The following is a 25,964-nucleotide window of genomic DNA, read 5'->3' as shown; positions in this document are numbered from 1 at the left end:
GATAGTCCTGCCTTGTGGAGTGAATGGGAGGCGTGACCCAGACTAAGATACCCTCCAGCAACCATACAAGCGAATTTATCACTGGTAAACCCAACATTCCTTTCTGGTGCTTTGAAAAATAGAATTCCTCACAGTTCACCATCTTCACATTGCCCATTAATCCATAAACCTTTTAGCATATTCCCCCCCCCATTTCAGTTAAGTTTTTTTGGGGGGGAGCTAAAATCACGTGCACCCCCCACATAAAAGACTCCATCTTCCCCATCACTTCAGTTACCCTTCTGTTCAAGAGGAACAAACTATTTTCCAGGATTGAGGGGAATAGGTCTTTAAAAGCATTCTTGACCATAGTCTCTGCAAAAAAATACATCATGTCCATGCATGCATATACCCAGACATACAACCTCATGTATCCAAATGGCAAAAGGACACCTAATTCATTCTGCATTTCAGTCGGATGCAAATTGCATTATAAATTAGGTACGCCCAACTCCACTTTTACCAACATGGAAATATTCTAGTTCCGGCACCTGCAGCAAACAAGCTATGGCTACTTAACAGAACTCCACGCCTGGTTTAACACAGACAAGGTCTCTCTTTCGTGGCTCACTTTCGGATGTGCTTGAGGGCATAATCTCGCTTCAGGTACTTGATGTTCTCCCGGACGGCAGACTTTGTCCCATCCTCTCCTTGCAGCTGTTTCTCAAGCCATTCAACCACCACCTGGTTATTGTCCCAGAGGTAGCCCTAGAGAAGGAAAAACCAAAGAAAAAGAGGTATGCAGCCCAGAAACAGACAACCCTTTTGGAGAGAGGTGAAAGTGGGTCTGAGAGGGGCTTTGCATATGTTGGCATACCCATTCCTTTGGTCTGTCACTTCCAATCAAGCAGTGTTTTTAAGGTATACAAACATCTGCCAAACCCATATAACCAGAGGTGAAAGTGGGCTGAGATGGACACACTACGAGCAGCCCTCCTTCTTTCAAACTGCCTTCAATCCTGAGAATGTTATAATCAGCCTGTTGTTATCATCATCAATAATGACAATAACAATAATAATAATAAAAGTGTGGGTAAGATTGCATCTACAGGTAGATTGTAATATTCTGTTGTTTTGTACAATCTAAACTACAGGATCAACTGCATGAAGTCGCTCTGATAAAACTTGGCTCCAACACAGAAAGATCTGTGTGGGCTGGGATCACACTTACACTGGCCCTTTGCACTTCGAAGTAGGACCTTTGGTTTGGAAGAGATGGAGTTCATGTCCTCAGTAAGGGTTAGGTCACCCCTTCCTTGTGGCCTTTTACTCTGGCATGCAATTCTCATTCACCTGTTCTGATTGTTTGTTTGTTTTAATTATTCTTATCAAACCTCCAGTGAAAAGCAGTGCTGGAAATAACAAGGTAGCAACATGCTTCCCCCGAGTGGCCAGCTGCTAGCAACCTGGGTACCAGAATCCCAATGCAGGGACCTGTTTGGTGGGCAACCTGTGACCACCTAGGTGTTGCTGGGCTCCAACTCGCATCAACCCTGATCAACTGGCCGTGCTGGCGGGGAGAGGGAGAGCAACAGCACAGATTATCCTGTCCTTGCAATACAGCCGAGTCTAAGACCTTCACGGCCCCTTCCGTCTCCAGGAACCAGCGTCGCAACATGGACTGGATGTGGCTGTTGCTCAACTCGCTGTGGGCATTCAGGATCTCTGCCTTCACTAATTCTTCCAGCAGGAGGCGCCGCAACCGCCAGTATAAGAATGAGCGGGCATTTTTCCACTGAAGAATGTCCTGAAAGGCAGCAGAAAACATTGATATCAATTAATTTTTTTACAGGAATATTGATAAATTATTGCACTGACATTTATACGTCTGTGAAAGATGGGGACAGGGCAGGGAAGGTGATGAGGGTATTCACGTTATCTAGTGGGCAGACACACATAACATCCATTATGCTGCTTGGATGATGCTTCCCGTCAACACAGCCGCGATTACAAGATGCCAATGTCTTGGCAAGCTCATCCTGCAACAGGACTAGAAGTGTGCCAACAATAAGTAATTAAAATGGTGGCAGCTGTTAGTCCTGTGACAGAAATAGGCTAGTCAGATCCACATCCAAGTTACAAGACAAGACTATATTTCCAATCAGGGAGTAAGTCTGATTTCACTTTGACTTTCATCTTATTCATTACATCCTTTTCCTGCCTTTGTTCTTTCTTATTTTAAACACTTTAAATTTGTTTCCAAATTATACATAAGACATAGCCCCTTAACCCTCACCCTCCAAACATATATCCATATATGCTAGCCCGATATTAAGAACACAGATACACATCATATCATCCCTAAAGCACATCCCCCATCCCCTGCTGGGCTGAGTTAGAATAAAGGTCTAGGTGAGCATCCTGTCTCCCACATCAGCTAACCAGATGCTTCTAGGATGCCCACAGGCAGGTCTAGCCCAGGCAGAGGTTGAGCAAAGTGGCTTGCCCAAGGCTCATTGCTGTTGTTGTTATGTGCCTTCAGGTCGATTACGACTTATGGCGACCCTATGAATCAGCGACCTCCAACAGCATCTCTCATGAACCACCCTGTTCAGATCTTGTAAGTTCAGGTCTGTGGCTTCCTTTATGGAATCAATCCATCTCTTGTTTGGTCCTCCTCTTTTTCTACTCCCTTCTGTTTTTCCCAGCATTATTATATTTTCTAGTGAATCACGTCTTCTCGTGATGTGTCCAAAGTAGTATAACCTCAGTTTCATCATTTCAGCTTCTAGTGATAGTTCTGGTTTAATTTGTTCTAACACCCAATTATTTGTCTTTTTCGCAGTCCATGGTATGTGCAAGCTCTCCTCCCACACCACATTTCAGATTTTTATCTTATCTGCTTTTTTCACTGTCCATACATAGAGATTGGGAATACCATGGTCTGAATGCAGAAGAAAGAGTCAAAGCTCATTTATATCTATTGATCTATCGATATAGATATACATACACACACACACACACATATATATATAGCCGAATATATCCCCCGAACCAACATCAGATGGTAGACAGCATTTACATTCAAAACACTGGACGACTCACTCAACATTTGTTTCATAAAAATGGATTTCCTATTACCAGCAATCAAGGCACTTTCTTTAGGTTTCCCTGCCTTTGACTGAAAAATATTATGGTAATTCTCACTGGAGTCCAGCATTCAGCCTTGTGTTATGAAATGCAAAGTGCCGAGGAGAGGGAAGGCATTTCCCCTACAGCCTCACCCCCTTCTATCTGCTAGTTTACAAGATGCTAGCGTGGTCCTTTGGCCTATCTTAAGGACATCAGAAGAGCCCAGCGGGCCAGTGGCCCATCTTGCCCCAGCACCCTCTTTACACGGCGGCTAACCAGATGCCTTTCAACACCAATAGTTGGCAAAGCACCTACAATTTCTGCCCACCCTCTCGTTCCTTCTTCTAAGATAGGATAGTCTCTCGTTTCTTCTTCTAAGATAGGATAGCCTTCCGCAATAACCCCCTGGGGCTAGTGGGAATTGTAGCCCAGAACATCTGGCGGGAAGGTTGGGGAAGGCTGGCTTAGAAGTGGACAGAATCACAATGTAGTGGTTCATTTAGCCCACAAATGGATTATTATATTTTTTTTATTCCACAGCTTCTTCAAGAAATTCAGTTCAGCGTACAAAGTCCCTCACCTGCATTTTATCTTCATAACAACCCTGTGAGGTACGTTAGGTTGACAGGGAGCATACAAACTACATGGGACAAAGCTTTATAGAGGAACGAGGACTTGAACCCTGGCTTCCAACTTGAATGAAATGATGTAGGAAATAAATATGGTCCCTGCGCCTTCCTAGACCTAAGGGATGGTCAGACTCATCACAGGCTGGAAAAATGGAGGGCTGGGGTCAAGAGGAAAGGAGTGCAGAATAAAAAAAAGCTGTGTTGCTTAACTGAAATGACTCCCTTCTCTTGCATTCTCCCTGGAGTGTCGTGGAGGTCAGCAAACTGCACTGCCACCTGGTGGAAGATCGGGAGGAGGTAATCTTCTCTTGTTTTCAGCTGCTTCTCCAGATCCTTGCGCTCCTCTTCAGATAGCTCCGGGGAACCTGTGAACCCCAGAATACAAGACACACTTGTAGGACAAGACCAAATCTGTTAGAGACCAGTAAAAGCCTCTGATCTACAGTCTGTAAGCTCCAGGGAGGAAGGAGGCAGCTTGCCAGAAAAGTCTTTGTCAACCTGGCGCCCTCCAGGTCATACAGCTATGCTGGCTGGAGCTGAAGGCAGCTGCAGTCCAAAACATCTCCAGGGCATCAAGCTGCTGAGGTGTCCTCTAGCAAAGCATGGCAATATAAGCACATCAAGAGCACACACTCCCCAACCTTCAAAGAAACAGCTCCCTAGGCTTTGAAAGCGGGTAGAAATGTTGTTCCAGCTGGTTAGCCCAAGGGCAAACCAGTCCAGCTGCCCATTTGCTATCGGGCCAAGTTCAAGGTTCTAGTCTTGGTGTACAAAGCCCTATGCAGCTTGGGACTAGGATACCTGAAAGACCATCTAACCCCTTATATCCCCAGTCGATCACTTCGCTCTGCAGGTGAGGGACTCCTGCAGATACCAACCCTTTGGAATTCCCTCTCCTTAAATATTAGGCAGGCGCCATCTCTGTTATCTTTTTGGCACCTATTGAAGACCTTCCTCTTTTAACAAGCCTTTTAAGTTGAGACCTTATCCCAGTCTGCGTCTGTGTTGGAATTGCTTTTTAATGTTTTTAAACCTTTTTTTAAAACAGTATGTTTAACCTTTTTTTTTAAAGATGTCTTCGAAGCTTTTTTAAAAAATGCTTTTAAAGATGTTTTGTTTTAATGTATTCTCAAGTCTGTTTTTATGATGTTTTAAAGTGTCTTTAGCGCTTTTGTTTGCCGCCCTGGGCTCTTACTGGGAGGAAGGATGGGATATAAATCAAATAATAAACAAATAAATAATAAAATAAGGGGGGGAGGAGAAAACAGCCAAATGCCCATTTGTTCTTACCCAGTTGTTGCATCATCCTGGCACAGGTGGCATCAACCCTCCTCATGGTCTTCAGCAATTCCTTCCTCCTGAACTTGATCTCCACAGTGCCTTCAGCTTCCAGGATGCCTCCCCTAGAAAGCAAAGCAAGAGCATAGAGAAGCCCCCAAGGTTTGTCCTCCATGCCAGGCCCTGGTGCTCTTTAGCGCCAGACTCCCCATCCTAGTGGTTTTTAGTTAAGGTGCACGCTGATGGCAACGTCCAGCCAAGCTGTACACACATGATTGCTTTGGATCAAGGATGGGGCCCTGCAGATGTTGCTGCACTGCAAGTCCCATCACCCCTGGCTGTTGGCTATGCTGCCTGAGGCTGCTGGGAGTTGGAGTCCCAACAACATCCGGAGGGCCGCAGGTTCCTTATCCCTGCTTTAGACCCTTTCAACTCACACCCACAAAACTCTGTATCATGGGCCACCCTCTCATTTCTGCTTCGTTGCCACTGACTGACCCTTGTTCTCAGAGAGTTCAGATCAGCCTACTGGTGGATGTCTGGTTTGGTCATTTTGCTCCTTCATCACACAATTGTGGGAGCTGACCTCTCTGTGGCTGGAAAGACACACTAGCCCTTTGTGTGTTCCAGAATTGCACCTTGGTACAAGACATATGCTCAGCCCCTTGAGCCCTTCTGACAAAATCAGTGCCTGAAGATACATAGAATGGTAGAGTCAGAAGGGGCCTATAAGGCCATCCAGTCCATCCCCCTGCTCAGTGCAGGAATCCAACTTAAAGCATCCCCGACAGGTAGTTGTCCAGCTGCCTCTTGAAGCCCCCAGTGATGGAGAGCCCACCACCTCCCGAGGTCATTAGTTCCATTGTCATTCTGCTCTAACAGTTAGGAAGTTTTTCCTGATGTTCAGCCGAAATCTGTCTTCCTGCAACTTGAGCCCATTAGTCCGGGTCTTGCACTCTGGGATGACTGAGAAGAGATCCCGGCCCTCCCCTGTGCAACAACCTTTCAAGTATATAGGATGCTCCAGGTTCCCCGCACGAAATAACACAGGTGGGTTTTAAGTTGGTGCAGGGAGGAACGTGCAGATCAGGAGATGTGTTTGACTCTTACCAACTTGTGGGAATAATTCCCGGCTGGAAGTCACCAGTCACAAGCAACACCCATGAAGACTGTTAAGGCCAAGGATACAAATGCAGACGAGAGTGCCTCAGTCAGCACCTACCTGCTTTCTTTATCTGCATACAGCTCCACATAGAGAGGGTTGATCGTTGGGTCAATCACCACCCACGAGCCCCCCCGAAGCTCGGCATGGGGGGGGATGTAGACGAGAGCTGGTTGCTTGAACTGCCGAAGGCTGTCGATGATGTATGCCCCAAACTTTAGCACCTGGTCGTACATGTCTGCAAACAGAGGCCAGGAGTCAATGCCAGCTGTGCTTCTGTGGCAGCAGCAGAAGTAACTGGATGGTACTGAACGGAAGATACCTTTCATCCCACCAGAGAATCCCCTCCAGTTGGCGAAAATCAAAAGCGGAAGATGTTCTCGGTCGAAGTCTCTGATGGCCTGGGCTGTTTTAAAGGCCGAATCCGGAAACCAAACCTGCCCAGCCTGCTGGATTAACTAGAAAGCAAGCAGAAGGGGTCGTGTTGGGAAAAAGTCTTCAAAGCCAGAATAAAAGAAAACAGAAGTAAAAATTATTCTTCCTGGTGAGAGCAACCAGGAGGTTTACCAAAAGCAGCCTGGCATTTTCAAATAAACATGCAGGTCCAAGGTTTGGCCTTATAGGTCATTTTTTTTCTGGCACTCTGAAGGGGCAATGCTCAGGGTTCAAGGGACGGCGTCGCGGCTGAAGGGACCCAGATGACCCATGCCATTTTTAGGCTGCAAGGAGTGTGGAGGGTCACCAAAATAACCCAACAGTTTGAGGAGAACAAGGCAGGTCGACAGAGAAGTAAAATGAGCAATGGCACAGAAATGCAAACGACTCGATTTTACAACACAAAGCAATACTCCTGACCTTGGCTTCCGATTCTGGGTTTGCTGGGTCGGCTGGCACTGCCAGCTCCACGGTTCGGGTCTCTACAGCTATCACGCCCACTGGGATGCCTCCCAGCCTGCAAAGAATCCAGAGAGACAAAACACTTTTTGTGCATCTGTGTTAGAATTGCTTAAAATGTTTTTTAATAATGTTTTTAACCCTTTTTAAAAGTTTTCTTTAAATGTTTTTAACGCTGTTTTGTTTTAATGTATTTTAAGATCTGTTTTTATTATGTTTTAAAGCGTTTTTAGCACTTTGTTTGCTGCCCTGGGCTCCTGCTGGGAGGAAGGGCGGGATACAAATTAAATAATTAAATAATTAATAAAAGAAAGAAAGTAAGTCAGTATTTCAGCATTCATAAGGACTAGAAATCTTATTTAGGTAGAAACAAAGAAAACAAAGATTTTGCTCCAGATATTAAATGGCCTGGGTGTAATGGCCAGGGCAGAAGTGTAACTGTCCCAGTAACTGATCAGGCCACCAGTGGGGGGGGGGAGGGACCCAATTAAGAGCTTCCAAACCCCAAAAAGGGGTCCGGAGGGTCCAGTGCAGCCTTCTCCCTCAGCTGCTTCAAGTAAACTGTGAGCACTCTGCCAATACCTGGCTCTGCCAACCACCACAGTCTGTGCCCAGGGTTGCATGATCTCCGTGAAAGAGCCGTGGTCAAAAAAGCCGCTTTGCCATGTTCCCTTCACAGCTGAACAACAAAAGAAAAAGAGGACACACACAGGGTGACTGTGACCTTCTGAAGCCATGAACTCCTAATACAAACTACAGTTATTATATGCAAAGCCAGGGAAATTTCATAGTAACAGAGTAATGAGGGAGGGGATGCCTTGTGAATCTAGTCCCAGGCTCAGAGAGGCCTTGTTTGGATGCAGAGAAAAAGTTACAGCTTCTTGTGACAGAAATATTCTTTATTAGACTTGTTAGCCACTTCTTACCCAAAGTTCTCCAAAGAACTTGCAACACATTCAAGAACAGAAACAGAAACAAATTATACCATTTAGTAAGCCACCAGGAGCTTTGGGCTTGCATACTTTCCCTCCTTCTCCCAGACGTGCTGGATGAAGAGAGTCTGGAAGCTTTTGCTTCTGTTTCAGACAAATTGCAGTTAGTCTTAACGATGGTTGTTTGAAACAAGCCAGCTTCAAACCACAGTTTATGATGCTCATCTATTTTAACCAACAGGGGGTTGTATTCAACTAACTCGTAGTCAGAGTAGGCCCACTGAACCTAAATTAGTCATGTCTATTAACTTCAGTGAGTCTACTCTGAGTCATGATCTTTCCCTTCCAATTTCAGTAAAGCACGGCTTAGGGTTGCATCTCTTGGAAGTGGGGCAAGAGCAACTCCTGTTTTGTCCTTTTGTTTATGTTCCAGAGGGAAGATAGGGCTAGGGTCCTCCAGATGGATAGGCTTTGTTTACCTTTTACCTGTGATGCTCTGACTGACTTCCTTTCGGCTGTTAGACTGATATGTCTTAAGGGAAGTTTACCTGCCCCTCCTCCTTCCACCCTTCTCTCTTCTCTTCTTCAACCGTCCGAGAGAGAGGAGCCACCTTTGACTCTACTCTCTCTCTCTCCTGAGCCATGAGGGCAACTCCCAAACCTGGGTGTTGCGCCTCCACTTAGTTAGAACTAGGTATGCCTTTCTATCTACTATGTATTTCTATAAATAAAGTAGTTTTTCTTATATTACTGAGTCTTAAGTCTCAATGATCTCAATGCAGAGTAAAAGCCTGCTTTCTTAGGTAAACGCACAGACTGGCACACAGCATCTCAGACCGTTGACCATCTCTGCTAATATTTATGCAAATTTACATAACAGCATCCACATCCTCAATGGTGATTAATCTGAACCATGGGTGGTATTCAGTGCTAGTCCTAGTCGGAGTAGACACACTGAAGTTAATAAACATGACTAACTTAAGTTCAGTGGGGCTACTCCGACTAGGACTAGCACTGAATACCACCCACGGTTCAGATTAATCACCACTGAGGATGTGGATACAACCCTAGGCAGTGCTTTACTGAAATTGGAAGGGGAAGCTCATGACCCGCTTGTGGCAGTGCCGAGGGAGCCTGGGGATTGTGCATGTGCTTAATGATAAACAGTCGCTTATTGCTAGCTCTGAATTAACCCAGAAGGATTACGTCTGCCTATATATTTGCGCTTATTCTACAATGGGTTTACAACCAACAACTGGAGGGCACCAATGAGAGGAAGCCTGATTCAGTCCTCAGTGGTGAGAGGAGAAGGAAGCTGTAAGAATGCACCCTTAATCCATCAGTCAAAGCCTCATAATGTGTGTACGAATAAACTGCAGTCCTGAAGAAAATGTTTCCAGATGGATATTTCCATGTGTCACAGCAGGAAGCATTCTGGGGAAACAAGCTGAACATGAGCCAACAGTGTGATGTGGCTGCAAAAAAGGCAAATGCTATTTTAGGCTGCAATAACAGAAGTATAGTTTCCAAATCGCGTGAAGTATTAGTTCCCTTCTATTCAGCACTGGTTAGTCCTCATCTTGAGTACTGCATCCAGTTCTGGCCACCACACTTTAAGAAGGATGCAGACAAACTGGAACAGGTTCAGAGGAGGGCAGAGAGCATCATCAGTGAACTAGAAACAAAGCCCTATAAGGAGAGACTGAAAGAACTAGACATGTTTAGCCTTGGGAAGTAAGACTGAAAGGAAATAGGATAGCACTCTTCAAGTACTTGAAAGGTTGCCACACAGAGGAGGGCCAGGATCTCTTCTCAGTCGTCCCAGAGTGCAGGACACAGAAGAATGGGCTCAAGATACAGGAAGCCAGATTTCAACTGAACATCAGGAAAAACTTCCTAACTGTTAGAGTGGTCTGACAAGAGAACCAGTGACCTCGGGAGATGGTGGGCTCTCCAACATTGGAGAGATTCAAGAGGCAACTGGACAACACCTGTCAGGGATGCTTTAAGTGAATTCCTGCATTGAGCAGGGGGGTTGGACTCGATGGCCTCATGGACCCCTTCCAACTCTACTATTCTATGTTTATGATTTTGTGAGTCTCCGAGTCTTCAGAAATGGACTTCTAAATCCTAAGGGCTCAGGTGGGGGGAACACATCAGACAATGAATCTGAGTTTCATTAGTTTCACTTCCTTGTTTCCAGTCTATTAGGATTTATTATTGCCTTCAGGCTTTTAAACGTCTTGCTGCAAACATGAGAATTGTTTTTTTAAAAAAGAAAAAGCTGAGATTCCAAAAACAACCAAGATGCATGCTACACAAAGGTGCCTGACAGGCTGTATGTATTGCTTGCCTCTGCTTCAGAACTTCAACAGAAACAAACCTTTTGCAAAGTAGTTTATGGCCTTTTGCTTTCCTCTGCATTATTACTCCATGGATCATTCCACATCTTACAATTACACGATTTACAATCCTTGTGCTTTTATGTTGTATATTTGCCTTGATTACACTGATCAGGAGGAGATGCCACTAAAGGAAATTCTGAATCTGAACAAATTCCCCTGCAAGTGCTTTTGTTATCCCTCCCATTTTAGTTCCACCATCTCCAAAAACATAGAAGAATTCTTAAGCTGAGAGTTCCTGTACTTACTGGGGTGAGGTCTCCCTGCCAGCATCCACCTTGGGTCGTAGGGAGCTTTGGAAGGGACAAAGTCAATTTCTCTTTCAATGGGGTCACTTGGGGTGGTAATAGGCAATGGACTACGACTGTCCTGCAAGAAGAAACTTGTCTTATTGATTGATTGATTGTATTTATATACCGCCCCAGAGCCAAAGCTCTGGGCGGTTTACAGTAAACATTAAAAACAAATATACAAATTTTAAAACACATCTTTTAAAAACAATTTAAAACACAATTTAAGAATTTAAAACAATTTAAAAAACACATGCTAAAATGCCTGGGAGAAGAGGAAAGTCTTGACCTGGTGCTGAAAAGATAACAGTGTTGGCACCAGGCGCACCTCGTCACAAAAGTCATTCCCTAATTTGGACCAGCTTTAAATAAAAGGAGAGCCCAGGGAAGATGATCCAGAAGGGGAGACTCAAAGCTGCTTAGCGAATGTTAAGGGCATCTTGTGCCGCCAAAACCCTTCTCCAAGCTGAGATCTGCCCTGAGATCCTTGGTGTTAAGAGGGAGAATGCAAAAGCAATCGTAAGGCATTTGTCCGATTAAAGAAATATGACATCAATTGTTTTAGCAGTCCTAGGGGAGGGAGAATCTGTGGCAAGAGAACCACCAATTTTCAAAGCCCTGCTGGCCTCATGTTGGCAGGTGTGGAGGGGTGGGGGTCAGGCTGGAGGGACAATAGGTCTGCAAGTGTATTTCCCTACACTTGTTGGGGGGGTGCGTCAAAGCAGCAGAAAAACTTTGAATTCCCTTCAACTGCACCAACATGCCCCTTCCTCCCCCAAAGCTGTTGGAACCCGGAGGGTGGAGGTGGGAGAGTTTCTGTGGCTGCAAGGGGGAGGCCTCTGGTGGCAGGCAGTTTTCCTATGGGCCCCAAGAATGCCCTTCCTGGTGCCATAGGACTGCACCCTCAAGCCATCAGTCAAAGCCACATCAACGTGCATATGAATAAACTGCAGTCCTGATGAAAATGTTTCCACATGGATATATCCATGTGTCACAGCAGGAACCATTCAGGGGAAACGCCCTCTGCAATTTGTGAGAGGAGGAGAGATGTCCTTTCTAAGATGGTGCCCCCCAGCTACAGTTTTTAAAGTAATTCCATTTTAAAAAAACATTGTTTTTTAGAAGTTCTAGCTGGACTGGGGAAACCTCCTTTAGTCAATTAAAATATTTGTTATTATTATCTTTAAATTAAATTTATATCCCATCCTTCTGCCCAGAAGGAGCCCAGGGTGGCAATGGATCTTACAAGCAAGAAATCAAGAACAGTTAAGTGAACAAACACTGCACCCCTAATGTTCAGAATCACCATCATTCCCACATTAGGATAAATTATAATTAAGAGGAGGAATCCACTAGAGAGGAATCACGTGGATTATCAAAGCTCACAGCACCACGCTGTCACCCTGAACGTACCTTCGGCATATACGAGAGCCACTGCAGGATAGCACAGACACCTTCAAAATCGTCCGGAACAGTGACGTGGGAGACGCCGTTGTTGTGCATGATCTGGACTCCTCCCAGCTGGTTGTTTGATGTGTACACTTCACGGCCCAAGACCTGGTCCAAACACAACCCCACAGCCAAATAAATACTGTTGCGTCCTTGCCAAAGACTCAGTGCAGGTTCCCAGCAGCATTTAGTCACGACTCTAAATTAAGTTTGGATGTGACCTGGCAGAACACATTTCGCAGCTTCAAGCCTGCAAAGCAACAACATGGGCATTCTCCCGACCCACCCCACGATATGACTTCACCCGCTCAGACCCCTTTCCATAGTGCTCCCACTCCTGTGCCTTGCCACACGGTGCCTCAGGAAGGCCAGGTCTTGGATGCCAGCTCAGCTTTTCCATTCCTCTACAGGACGGACGTTGTATGGAAGCATTTGGGGTAGAAATATCCCCGTGCTGGGGCTGAACCAGTGGCACGTACATAGGAAGCTCCCTTACACTGGGTCATACCATTGGTCCATCTAGCACAGCACTGTCTACACTGGCTGGCAGCAGCTCCCCAAGGTTTCAGGCAGGAGTCTCTCCTAGCCCTACCTGGAGATGCTGCCATTGGAGGTTGAACTTGGGACCTTCTGCATTCAAGGAAGATGCTCTAACCCCTGAGCTACGACCTTTCCCCAAACACAGGAACAGGGGAAGCTGCCTTATACAGAGTCAGACCGTTGGTCTATCTAGCTCAGTATTGTTTACACTGACTGGCAGAGGCTCTCCAGGGTTTCAGTCAGGAGACATACCTAGAGATGATGATGATGATGATGATGATTTATTTGAGTTATATCCTGCCCTTCCTCCCAGCAGGAGCCCAGGGCGGCAAACAAAAGCACTAAAAACACTTTAAAACATCACAAAAACAGACTTTAAAATACATTAAAACAAAACATCTTTAAAAACATTTTTTAAAAAGCTGTCAAGACATCTTTAAAAAAAAAGGTTAAAAACATTTCTTTCAAAAAAGGGTTTAAAAACATCTTAAAAAGCAATTCCAGCAAAGATGCAGACTGGGAGAAGGTCTCTACTCAAAAGGCTTGTTGAAAGAGGAAGGTCTTCAACAGGCGCCGAAAAGATAACAGAGATGGCGCCTGCCTAATATTTAAGGGGAGGGAATTCCACAGGGTAAGTGCTGTCACACTAAAGGTCTGTTTCCTATGTTGTGCAGAATGGACCTCCTGATAAGATGGTATCTGCAGGAGGCCCTCACCTGCACAGCGCAGTGATCGACTGGGTACATAAGGGGTAAGACGGTCCTTGAACTTGGCCTGGTAGCAAACGGGCAGCCAGATTCTGAACATTGCACCTGGGACCTTCTGCATGCAAAGCAGATGTTCTGCCACTGAGCCATGGCCCTTCCCTTCAGTAAAAAGGTTCTAGCAGCTCTATACCCACTCTCATAGGAGAAAGCCCCACTGAACTCAATGGGACTTACTTCCAAGAAGACATTTATTTATTACTTGAAACAATTCTAAAGTAGCCTTTATCCTGATGGATTGCAGGGCCGTGTACAATCAACAACACCTAATTAAAAAGACAAACAAACCCAGTAACATTGAGAAGCAACAAATTATGAAACTATGAAAGCAGAAAGTTAAAATGCCTGAGCAAATAGATATGCCTTGGCCTGGCACCAAAATGATTAGAGTCGGCGCCAGTTGCACTTCCTCAGAGAATTCCAAAACTTGGGGGCCAACACAGAAAAGGCTCTTTCCTTTCACCAATATACAGTCCTAGAGAAGGGTCTCATCTGAAGGACTCAGTGCTTTACACATATATAGGATTGCACTATAAAGCACTTAGAGAGACATATGGACTCTCTTTTTATGTTCACAAAATATTTCACACAGGGAGAAAATATTCTGTCCTCCCCATGATCCAGCTACACACAGCTTAGCTGGTCTGGAGCTGGCTGGTTCCTTGGATAAAAGACTGGCACTGCAAAATAAAAGCCATCTTGTTGAGAAGATTAAGATAGCTCTGAGGAGTCTCTTCAGTGCTGTATGAGAACAAACAAATTAAAACAGAATTCTAAGCAGAATCCACACAACGAAAGACAAAGGAAAGAAAAAACAGGCCCTGCTCACTACCTTATTCAAAGCACCGGCTCCGGTCAGAATGATGTGGGAATTGTCTACCTGGATCACTCGCTGACCCAGCCTCACCAGGTAAGCCCCAATCCCAATGGCGCGGCATGTCACCTACGGGAGACAGAGAGAGATCAACTCCTTCAATGCAGCCCTCTTGCCCAACACCTACGGGATGACTGCAGTCAGTTTTCCCCCTTCAAACGCTTCCAAGCACTGCAGCCAAAGAGATAAAAAGCCATACCATGCTAATGGTGGCAATTTCGTCGTAAGCGAGAGAAGACTCCCCAGCGATGGTGCCAGACGCTCTTAAGTTCTCCACGCCAAAACCTTCTTCTTTACCAATGATATCGGTAATGATGTACCTACAGGAGGCCAAAAGGTGAAGCCAGACAGGGCAACACGCCAAGAGTTCCTCAAACCACAGGAACAGAAGACGCTGCCTTATACTGAGGTAAGACTATTGCTTCCATCTAGCGCAGTTATTATTATTATTAATAATAATACCCCGCCTTTTGGCCAAAGGCCCTCAAGGCAGCTTACAAAGAAAAATAAACAAGTATAAAAATAAATCAATATGACAGGCTATATGACATGCTCCAGCAGCATGGAAGCTTTGAGGTTCTGTTTTTGACTTGCCAGACTGACTTTTTTCTCCCTTCCTTTTTAAGTGTTTGCACTCATGCCTACTGGCTTTTTCTCATGCATATTACATATCCTAACAGCTACATGTAGTGTTACAGGTGTGACACCTTAAAAACTACAGATAGTTTTAAATGCAGGCATACGCAACCGAAGCTAACCAAATGTCATTAATATAAGAGAGTAAGACACAATTGTTCTAGTTCACAGTACTATTCTTTTCAGCAGAATGTAACCTTATGTTGTTTTCAAACTATTTAGTTTTCAGCTGCAAAGAAAACCTTACAAATTTAAGGTACGAGTATGGAGAATGCAGTACCATGCACACTGACCGACAGCAGCTCTTCAGGGTTTCTGACAGGAGTTCTTCCCCAGCCCTGCCTGGAAATGCCGGGGACTGAACCCGGGAACTTCTGCATTCAAAACAGGTGCCCTGCCACTGAGCTATGGCCCTTCCCTTGTTTCTTAAATGCTAAAAGGGCAACATCAGAAAGGCCTGCTTGCTCACCTCGACTCGCCAGCTTCCTCCACATGCTCACAGTGGACGGAGTTCGTGGAGCTGATCCTTGTGTAGTCCTGCGGGGTGAGGTATAGATACTTGAACCCCTGAAGGAAAAGATGGTGGACAACATGAGCTGGGGAAATTGGGCACACCAGTTCAGAACTTCACGCTCAGGATAGCGGGCTAAGAGGAGGCAGCTAAGAGACCAACAGCAGCGGGGAGAGAGTTACAAACCGGATGAAAAATGGCGGGAAAGGATGTCACTATGCTGTGCCGTTACTAAGGGCAAAGCGCTGATGTAGGGTGGTGGTGGCCACACTCAGTTAAGCACGGCAATGCTGTTTAAAGACAGAAACACTTTCACAGACATCCCCAAAATGTTGAGAAAGGATGGCGGGGGGGATTTTTTTTTTTAAAAAGCCAGTCTTTATTAATTTTACACCATTATTAAACATAATCAAACCTAAATCAAAACATCCAATCAAAACATCATACAACGTTAACAAACTTAAAACACTCAAAAATAATTTAAATTAAATTCATGTTAGTTGGTGTTACAGTGCATTTATGGAATCCAGCTTTTAAAGCCAGGATATTTTCCATTTACAATTTTCAGTACAGTAGGGCCCCACTTTTCGGCATTCCACTTCTCGGCGTTCTGCTTCTTGGCATTCCACTAATATGGCGGTTTTCAATTATAGTAGGGCCCCACTCATACGATGCTTTTTCTGCGTTTTTCGGCATGACGCACTCCGAGAAGGGCGTCGGGGGCTGTTTTATTGTTGGTGTTCCACTTTTCAGTGATTTTCATTTTTTGGCAGGGGTCTGTAACCTAACCCGCCATATAAGTAGGGCCCTACTGTATACTGCTTTCTTTTATTGTGCTTATACTTTCCCTTTTCTTTTTGGGTATAGGATAAACCATGTCCATTAATATGCTGGCAAAGGAACTTGATCATGTTCTGCCTGGTCCATGCATTGTACAAAATCGTACCAAGTCAAAATAAATGTATCTTTTACTTTGACCATTACAGAATCTGAGTTTTTGTGTTGGTTTATCTAACAATGCAGCATTCCAGACCATCTTATACTAATATTCTATGTTAGCTCTGGATACGTCCTTCCAAAAGCATGACACTGAGTGCAACGACCTTTTTTACATTGACTGAAGTGCCAGGAAGTCCCTCACCTCACCCCTTTAGCTCAACCTGAAACCAGAAGTGGCAGGGCTCTTAATTAAAATCAGAGAATTTTAAATTCTTCAGGAAAAACAGCATTTTCCTTGTGTTCTCCCTTTCAGCTGCACATGGAATTCTCTGATCAGTTAACAAAATCAAGAGTCTTGAGGCATCTTAAAGACTAACAAATTTATTCTGGCATAAGACCTTCCTCTTTCAACAAGCCTTTTAAGTAGAGACCTTATCCCAGTCTGCATCTGTGTTGCAATTGCTCTTTAAGATGTTTTTAAAGTTGTTCTTCAAAAAACAAAAACACAAAAGCACTTTAGAACATCTTAAAAACAAAAGACTTTAACACATATTAAAACATCTTAAAAACACCTTTAAAAAACAACTTAAAAAACATCTTACACTTCTCACAGAGAATTGTACATATCTGCCACTTCCCCACCATCTCTCAGGGTTCTATCACAGTGAAACCTTGTTAGGGGCTCACAGCAACGCACATACCTTGTAGGGGTCGGCAGGGTCCACCCAGCCCACCTGGAACTTGTGCTTGATCTCATCTGCAAACCCGATGCGGGCGCCGCTGTTGGCTGCAATATAGATCCTTGGGATGCCTTCGGCACGCGCCAGCTCAGAGGCACGCAAGAAGAGGAGGTCTTCCTCGGGCCCGAACGACCCGATCTTGTATGTGATGTCATTGCTAATGACCACGATGTCACGGCCTTTGGGGTACTCGGGGGTTTTCAGTTTCATTTTGAAGGCCACCATTCCAATCTAGCAGGGCATTGAGAAAGGAGGAGGAGGAATTTTTAAGGAAAAATTAAGAAACTATTATCTATTTGCTCTGGAGGTTTTCCCACAAACTTTAACATCAGTTTCTTTCAAGGGGAGGCAAGAGTAAGCCTAGGTCTGGTTAAATGGGACATTGGAGAATATTTTTAGATATGTTTATAATTGTTATGCTCGGTTTGTTTTATTTATTCTGTTATTATGTTATGTACATTGATTGATTGATTGATTGATTTTTTATTTACGGTCATAGACCAAACTGGTTATGTACATTGTTGAGATTTATTGTTTAGTTATGTTTATTTAAAATGTGATGTATTGTTTTTTCTTTTAATTGTACCAAATATGAATTGTATATTATATGTTGTATGTTGATTTTTTTGTTGTAAACCGCAGGGCTGTGGAGTCGGAGTCAGAAGCAATTTTGGGTGGACTCGGAGTCGGTAGAAATGTACCGACTCTGACTTCAAAATAAATTTTGATTGACAATTTTTAAAAAATATAAATTTACAATGTCAAAGAAGCTTCCCATGAAGTCAGCTGTAGTTGAGCATTTCACCATAACTCAAGATGCCAAGATCAGCGCATATTCAGGCAGCAATAAAAATGCTCCTATGAGAGCTTCCAATTTAAAAAGATATTTACAGCGCTTTCCAGGGCTGTGGAGTCGGAAGCAATTTTGGATGGAGTCGGAGTCGGACAGTAGAAAAATAGAAGAGTCAGAGTTGGAGTCGAAGGTTTGGCGTACCGACTACAGCCCTGGTAAACCGCCCATAGAGCTTCAGCTATGGGGCGGTATAGAAATTTAATAAATAAATAAATTTGTTTGAAGGTATTATCTCAGGGAGACTCCTGTTTCCCTTGAGGCTTTAACAACAGCCCCGCCTCAACGCCTTGTAAGATGTAGAGTCTAGAGCCAGCTTCTCTCTCTGCAGCTTCAACCGTTTTTGGCACCAGTACCTCATTTCCTCCAGGCAGTCTGTTCATTTGTACCAGCTGCCCCTGAGAATCCAGCACTAATTCGGTGTACGTCAGGATGTCTGTGGCATCTGCTTCTGAGGAACCCCACAACTTGAACAGAGCCTGAGGAGGAACCAACATAAGTTTTTAAAAACATGGAGCCACAGGTGAAACAGTGAAACTCTTCCTTCTGCAAGAAGATCCAGTGTCGAGGACTCCCGGTGCACGCTTGTAAAATAGAGGTGGGAACCAGTGGCCCTCTAACAGTGGCTGGATTCTCCAACCAGGACGATCAATAATCAAGGATGATGGCAGTGATAGGCTATGGGCATACTAGTCACTTCAAAAGCAACCAGAATGGTTTTTCTGGCTGCATTTTGAAGCGACTCTGCCCTCTGCTGGCTATCCCTCCCTTCCCCACTGGCGACTTCAGACCTTTTAGGACCGCCCACAGCAAAATGTTGGGCTAATCACTGTCTCTGCCTGAGTCTACAGCAAAGCGCGTCCATTGGCCACACCTAGAGGGGCAATGGGTTGATCTGCCAATCAGTTGCAAAATCTGCTTGAAGCTGAATAAAAAAAGCACTCAAGCTGATCCGACCAGGTTTTAGAGTAAAAAGGGGTGGCGTTTGACTGGCATCATGTGCACCTGTTTTCAGAAAACACAGGTGGAGACGCACTGGAACCGGCACAACAGGAAGTATGTCTCCACCCAGAGTCCAGCAACGCCTGCAGGGCACCCCAGTTTCCCCATCGCTGCTTTAGAGAGCTGCAGGTAGAAAAATACAGTCTAAGGAGAAGCATTGCTTCCCTCCATCTACTCAGTGATTTGTGTTTCACTGTCCGTTCTGGATGAATGGGGTCTATAGGGTTTTGAACAGTGGGATGGGAGGAGTGTATGTACTAGGGTGCATAACCCCTCTTTTGAGCCACCTTCAGCTTTATATCCTACCACCAGTCTCAGGGCAAAATTAGACCCACCGAGCGCCTGATTCACTGACAAAGTGTTCCAAACCAATCAGACGGAAGGCGAAGCAGGGGCCAAGGGAATAACTCTTAAACCTGCCACTTAGCTCACCTGCCGGAACATCTCCAGGAAGTCATAGACGTAGGTAGTGCCGAGTGACTGGGCCTGGAAGCGTTTGGCCTGGAGCAAGTCCTTTGTGACGTACGGCGTATTGATCAGCATCCCGTGCAGGGGGCCTTGCTTGTCGCCATAGGAGTGGAACATAATCTAATCAAGGACGCAAAGCAAAGGGTCAGATGGCCTCCACACTCTTCCGCACTCCAAACTTATGAAGTCAAAGCTATTCCAAATTTGGCCATTCACTTGGCAAGGCTAGGCTTTTATCATAGGGCAGACAGAACTGAATTCTGAATCTTCTACCTTCTAACTAACTTGCAACTCAAACAGGAAACAGATGAGGGCTAGAAAATGGAAAGTAGGTCCCTTAGAGTGAAGGGGCCTTTTCTGGCAGAAATAGTGATATAGCCACTGTGGGACCTACCAGAGTCTGAAGTCCAATTGGCACTTAGCTACCGTTCAATGGAAGGCACCACTCTTTGGAGGACGGGCCTACCAAATGCCACCTCTGCCGAAGCGAAGGCGTCCATATGCAATGGCGAGTAAGTGTGTATGTGTGTGTGTGGCTGAAGTGGCTGCCCTGCAGATCTCTGAGAAGGTTGCACTAGTAGCCAGAGCGACTGAAGTGGTGGCCACTCTGGTTGAGCCAGCTGGGAAGTGTCTAGGAGCCTTAAGCTACTGTACCTCATATACCTATGCTGTGCATAGCCTAATCCGCTTAGAGATATCAGAGGGCTGGTCCTTCTCCATGGAGACCAGGTGAAAAGATACAAATAGGCTACAGCAGCCTTTGGGTCCCCAGGTGTTGCTGGACTAGTTCCCATCACTCCTGACCACTGGTCATGCTAGCTGGGGCTGATGGGAGTTGTCGTCCAGCAACATCTAGAGATCCAAAAGTGGCGAAAGGCTGGGCTACAGGACTGTCAAAATGGGCAGATGTTGCAGTTCCCCCCCCCCATTGCCAGTGTTTCTATGGCAAGGGTGGAGAGAGCCTGTGGCCATTCAGATGTCGCCGGACTATGGGCTCCCATTATCGAGGCTGCCGGGAGTTGAGTCCAACAACATCTGGGGGGGGGGCAGCAGCAGCTCTCCAGGTTTCGGACAGGTGCCTTCTCCCAGCCTACCTGGAGATGCCGCTGGGGTCTGGACCACGGGCCCTCTGCATGCAAAGAAGGTGCTCTGTGCCACTGACTTCAGGGGCAATATTAGTGATCTCTCCGCTGCTATGATATGGCAACAATCTCCAAGGGTAAAAAAGGCAAGCACAATGGAGGAGTGTGGGCAAAGTGGCCCAGCACCCCTGGCACAGACAGAAACCTACGCTCCCTGTGCTGGATTCATTGACTTCTTTGTAGAGGCTGATATCCAAGTAGTATCCGGATTCGTCGGTGAGGAAGAGGCGGATGGGGATGGCTTGGGCAGTTGGTGTTGAGCGGATGTTTATCTTCACTTCAGCTTGCAGGACCCGGAGTTTCCACAGGCGGCTCCCATACCGCATCACCATGGAGCGCACGGACTCCTCAATCTGTGGAGGGCCCCCCAAAATAACAATATAATTTTGACAAAAACCACCCCTTTCTTAGGGATTATGTCCCACACTGCCCTTTTTATGAAACAAGAACAGGTAAGGTGTTGGGTCCAATGAAAGTCAACTTCTCCAGCTCGGAAGTGGATGGCACCATGTGTTGGCAGGGGCGTTTCCTTACTCGGCTATCCAGCGGGCATTTTTACTCTTTTATCTTTTAAAACTGGAAAAAGATCTGTGTTTGCAAATCAAACTAGATGTCTGGCTGAATTGCGGTTTTAGGACTTGCCCTAGAATCTGGACCATTTTATATCTGAAGGAACGCCTCCAGAATCACCGATTGTGCCGCCTGACGAGATCAGCCTCACAAGACCTTCTCTCGGTCCCACCGGTGAGAACAGCTAGGCTGGTACGGACCAGAGAGAGGGCATTCTCTGTTGTGGCCCCCACCCTCTGGAACTCTCTCCCTTTCGATCTCAGACAGGCTCCCTCCCTGTCCAGCTATCGCCGAGCCTTGAAGACCTGGCTGTTCAGGCAGGCCTACAAGATTGGGACAGATTAATTTATGTTCTGAATTAATGAATGGTTTTTTAGCTTAAAATTTGATTATGTTGATCTATATGTATTGTTTTTATTCTTGTTGTTCGTCGCCTAGAGTGTCCCTAACCCGGACAGATAGGCGGCTGAAAAATAAAATTTATTATTTATTATTATTATTAGCGTTGTAACTACTATGTGACATTTTGAAGCCACAATTTCATTCTTGTTTTATTAATTTTTGGATGTTTGATAATTTTTGGATGTTTGATGTATTAGCGCTTTTCAATCCGATTGGACGTATGATGTATTAACGTTCTTGCGTATGTTTTGATTCGCTGTGCAATGACCTGTGTTTACAACATTAAGCTTGCTTACTAGTAAGCACAATCAGCTTCCTGGAATCAGGAATGAACCTGGGGTCATCCACTGAAGCCGAATGTTGGAAAATTCAAACTGACAAGAGGAAGGACGTCTTCACACAACACATAGTTAAACTATGGAACTTGCTCCCCACAAGAAGTAGTGATGACCACCAACTTGGATTTAATTTTTTAAAAAATTTAGGTTTAGACAAATTCATGGAGGAAAAGGCTATCAAGGACTACTAGCCATGAGGAACCTCCAATGTCGGAGGCAATATACCTCTGAATGCCATTTTCTGTGGAACACATGTGGGGAGAGTTGCGCTTGCCCTCGGGTCCTGCTCGCGGGCTTCCCAGAAGAGGCATCTGGTTGGCCACTGTGAGAAGATGATGTTGGACTAGATGGGCCACTGGCCTGATCTAGCTATAGGGCTGTTCCTTACGTCCTTGTCAAAAAAGGGAGGCTAAACAAGGCACCAACCTTGGAAGGGTCCATGACAACTGTGGGGACGAAGTTCAGGAAGATGTGGTTGCAGTCTGTGCGGACACTCGTGTTGTTGAAGACTACCTCCAGCTCATCCATGGCCTCCAGGAGCAGCCGCTCGCCCTCGTTCTGCAAGTATTCGAATGAGGCTTCCTGTTCCAGAAAGAAGGCACGAAAATATGTAAAGGCAGGAAAAAGGGCAAGACCCTCAAAGCAGCAAAGAAGAAACTTCCCCGCTTGACAAGGGGGCAGACTGGAGTCTTGTGGAAACCTCAGCTTTCACAGCTGGGCAGTCCTCAGCCTGCGAGTCAGCCTCCTGCTAAGAAGTATTAGATGCCATGATCAATTAGTCTGGTTCACAATTTGTTTAAAAACTGATGTGGAAAACAGAATATAGAATTTTGGTGCTGTCACAGACACACCTCTCCCTGCAAATAGCGGTTTGTCTTTTATTATTAGGAGCAGCTGGAGCTAGAAATGGGAACCCTCAATTCTGCAATGAGCCAGACAGGGTTGCCATTTACAGCAGCTTTCCCCAACCTGGTGCCCTCCACATGTTTTGAACTAACATTCTGGTGGTAGCCCCTAAGTTATGGAACTCCCTCCCCACCGAGGTGTGTCTGGAAACCTAATTGTACAGTTTTCAGCAAATGCTGAAGATGCCTCTACCTGTATATTTTTAGGACCCATCTGTGATGTGATTTAAGGTTGTTTTTAACTGTTTCTAATGATGTATTTTAAACTTGTTGTGACCCACCCTGGGACCTTTGAGTGAAGGGCGGGCAATAAATCTAAACCTAAATCTAAATAACAACAACAACACTCTCATCAACTGGAAGCTGTAGCCCAAAACAACTGGAGGGCATCAGGTTGGGGAAGGCTGCTTCAGAGCATCCTTCCAGGGCACTGAAATATTCCAAAGTGCTGGAACGGCACCATCCACCAAAGGAAAGCATTGATCTCTCCTGGGGAGGAAGGGCTAGAAACAGCTTCCTGTCCAGCCAGACCTTTGCCTCAGCAACAGCATCCTTCCTGGTTCCCCCCCCCCGACTCCTGCTATAGTCCCTCAGCTTCAGCCGCCTGGCAGATCCCTTCTCCTGGCTCCCCTCTAACAGCTGCGTTCAGCTCAGCCCCGAGGCTTACCTTGGTGATCAGATCTGAGTGTCTGACGATGGCACGGACAAAAAATCTGTAGTCAGTGACTTCAGTGCCTTCCTCTACCTTGGCAGCACCCAGGTAAAGGTGCATCTTGTGGTTGGCACAAGGCACCGCTGTCAGGTCAAAGTTGCGCATCCGATTCAGCTCCAACTGGAAGGCCAAAGCGGGTTCCAAGTGGCGATAGATGCGGTCTTCAGCAAACTGCCAGGAAAGTAGAGCAAACAACCATTGGGACTTGGTGTACAGGTGAAACCTACTTCTAGGGGGAGTTAACACAGATGTTAACTTGTGTGCAAGGAACACATTCAGCACCTCACCTTATCTCGTGCCCGGAACGTGAAAAACTTGGGAAATTCCCTCTGCAATGAAAAACAAAAGTTTTAAATAAGGAGAATGAGATGCCCCACCCCCAAAAAAAACTTTCTTGTCAAAGGATATAAAAAATGGATTGTATAACTGTTTAACATCAAACACACAAAGAGTCCGATGCAGTAAAAAATGAAGATAAAGCTGAAATGCTTTTCTTTAAGACAGCACTGTGTTACAGTTCAAAATATGAAAAAATAGTTCAGTCTGATTTAATATTATAGTCAACAGATCAAAGTTAAGAATATTACAGATTCAGTTACAATATAAAAGGTATAGAGGTGACATCAGCAACCCATGGAATTTAAAAAGAAAAAAGCCACCAACACTATTAAAACCCTCAAAACGAAATTCTGTCACCTTCACTAACCTGCTGGGCTATCAAAAAAGTGATTCTTCGGAGTCCATAGTCAACGAGGATGTTGTTCTGTATGGAAACAGGCCAGAAAGAGGCAGAAGCAAAGATCTGAGTAAGCCTAGGGAAGAGTCCTCAAAGTACAAAATATTTGATCCTTTAGAGAACAGCAACATGAAAAGCAGACCTGATTGGATCAATGTAGACATGGCTCTGCAGTGAGAAGTTAACATTTGGCTTGAGGATTTGCAGTTGTTGTAGTGGGGTGCTGAATCATTTAATACGCACCCTTAAGTCCCAAACCCAGCTTAACACATGCAATGTTTACTGGGGGCAGGGGAAATGGGGTGGTGTGTGGACTTGCCCCCCAGTAATGACGCATGGTGCATAACCGGCAAGAGTTCACAGCACAAAAACAGAAAGCAGGCCAGATAGAAATTATTGTCTTGGAAAGTGGTTTGATAGCATCATCACTATGCTTGGCTCCACCTCCTAAATACACACACAATTTTTTTGTCCTGCAGGCAGCTCGGGGGGATGGATGGGAAACACACCTACAATTTTTCCGCATGGGTTGGACTGAACCGATAAAAGACAGCCGTGTTTGGCATGTATTGTTAGCGACTGCAGTATTACCATCCCCACTCCCAAATCCATGAAAGTTTCATAACTGTCTGTAAAATGCTTATGAATATTGGTGTTTGCAAGGGTGAAAGATGAACATATAGAAGCACAATTGTTTCTGTGCTGCTAAAAACAAGGTGGACAGTTGCCTGATGCCAGGAGGTGCATGACATATGCCTCCGTGGCACGAGAAGCCACTCACTTGCACATACGTACGTTTTTAACAAATATTGAGGAGATGGGTTGACACACAAAGAGTAAAGACCCTGTCATGTCTGCTTAGACTACCATCAAGTTGACTTGGGGATGAATTGGACTGAACTGGGGGCCAACTTCAAAGGAATATGAATGCACCCCTTGAACCCAATGCAATGTAAGCACTACTGTTAATGAAATAGCAGGTCATGTCTTGTGGGGCCACCAGTAAAGAAGACACGTTCTGCTTTTTCTACCAATGCCAAGAGTACAGTAGAAGGCACAAAACCTTAGACTGAACGAAGGCCCTGAAGACCGGCACCAGCTCCTCATCTTCAAGGTGCTCTACCGACTGAACAGCAATGTTCAGGATATGGATGGGCTCCTCTCGGACGTTCTGGAAACCACAATGCCACAGAGTCAGTCTCAGCAACAGCACAGCAAGCCTATTAGCTGGAGAGAAGCCAGCCACACGCAAGCCTCACCTTGTTGTCTTCTTCGTCATAGAGCGTGGCCCTCACCTCACTGAACAAGGGGCTCTCTGAAGGGCTAGGGTCAGCAAAGCAGGAAATGACTTCATCAAAGTTCCTGGCACAAAATGGAAAACAGGAGCAGATGAAGCAAAATAGGGTCAATGAAGGGTTTAGTCTGCTGGAAATGTTGGGATGCAACTCAGCTTGATGGGGTTTGTGTGGGGAAAGGGTAGATAGAGAGGAGAACTGCCAGGCTTCCTAGACTATCTTTCTGACGTGCACTGTGCTGACCTTCCATCAGGTGTGTAAACTGATACTCTTAGGGTTGCTAACCTCATTTCCTGACTCCTCCCTTCTTCTTCATCCCACCTTCGGAGAGGAGACTCCTTTCCTCCCTCTCTCTCTTACAGAGAATAAAGAGCAAGCACGGCTCTTTGCATC

General features: G+C 45.4%; 1 protein-coding gene across 8 annotated transcripts in view; it reads right to left on the bottom strand.

Annotated features, from left to right (window-relative positions):
* Nucleotides 1-25,964, bottom strand: part of ACACB (acetyl-CoA carboxylase beta) — an 88,352-nt gene that overhangs the window by 2,265 nt on the left and 60,123 nt on the right. For all 8 annotated transcript variants that reach the window (XM_061603342.1, XM_061603347.1, XM_061603345.1 and 5 more), the window contains 23 exons: nt 25,536-25,638; nt 25,340-25,447; nt 24,247-24,303; nt 23,828-23,869; nt 23,496-23,711; nt 22,350-22,505; nt 20,763-20,966; nt 19,436-19,591; nt 18,358-18,480; nt 17,113-17,382; nt 15,431-15,528; nt 14,525-14,645; nt 14,284-14,394; nt 12,112-12,255; nt 10,657-10,777; nt 7,657-7,753; nt 7,036-7,132; nt 6,503-6,638; nt 6,241-6,418; nt 5,031-5,143; nt 3,951-4,105; nt 1,616-1,786; nt 611-747 (listed from right to left, as the gene is read on the bottom strand). In XM_061603342.1, coding sequence (XP_061459326.1) covers nt 611-747; nt 1,616-1,786; nt 3,951-4,105; nt 5,031-5,143; nt 6,241-6,418; nt 6,503-6,638; nt 7,036-7,132; nt 7,657-7,753; nt 10,657-10,777; nt 12,112-12,255; nt 14,284-14,394; nt 14,525-14,645; nt 15,431-15,528; nt 17,113-17,382; nt 18,358-18,480; nt 19,436-19,591; nt 20,763-20,966; nt 22,350-22,505; nt 23,496-23,711; nt 23,828-23,869; nt 24,247-24,303; nt 25,340-25,447; nt 25,536-25,638 — 3,114 coding nt within the window. The remainder of the gene's footprint in view (nt 1-610; nt 748-1,615; nt 1,787-3,950; nt 4,106-5,030; nt 5,144-6,240; nt 6,419-6,502; nt 6,639-7,035; nt 7,133-7,656; nt 7,754-10,656; nt 10,778-12,111; nt 12,256-14,283; nt 14,395-14,524; nt 14,646-15,430; nt 15,529-17,112; nt 17,383-18,357; nt 18,481-19,435; nt 19,592-20,762; nt 20,967-22,349; nt 22,506-23,495; nt 23,712-23,827; nt 23,870-24,246; nt 24,304-25,339; nt 25,448-25,535; nt 25,639-25,964) is intronic.

This window comes from Rhineura floridana, chromosome 19 (genome assembly GCF_030035675.1).
Source record: "Rhineura floridana isolate rRhiFlo1 chromosome 19, rRhiFlo1.hap2, whole genome shotgun sequence".
Taxonomy (NCBI): Eukaryota; Metazoa; Chordata; class Lepidosauria; order Squamata; family Rhineuridae; genus Rhineura; species Rhineura floridana.
The sequence above is the reverse complement of the archived record's forward strand: the minus strand, read 5'-3'. Positions and strand labels throughout refer to the sequence as shown.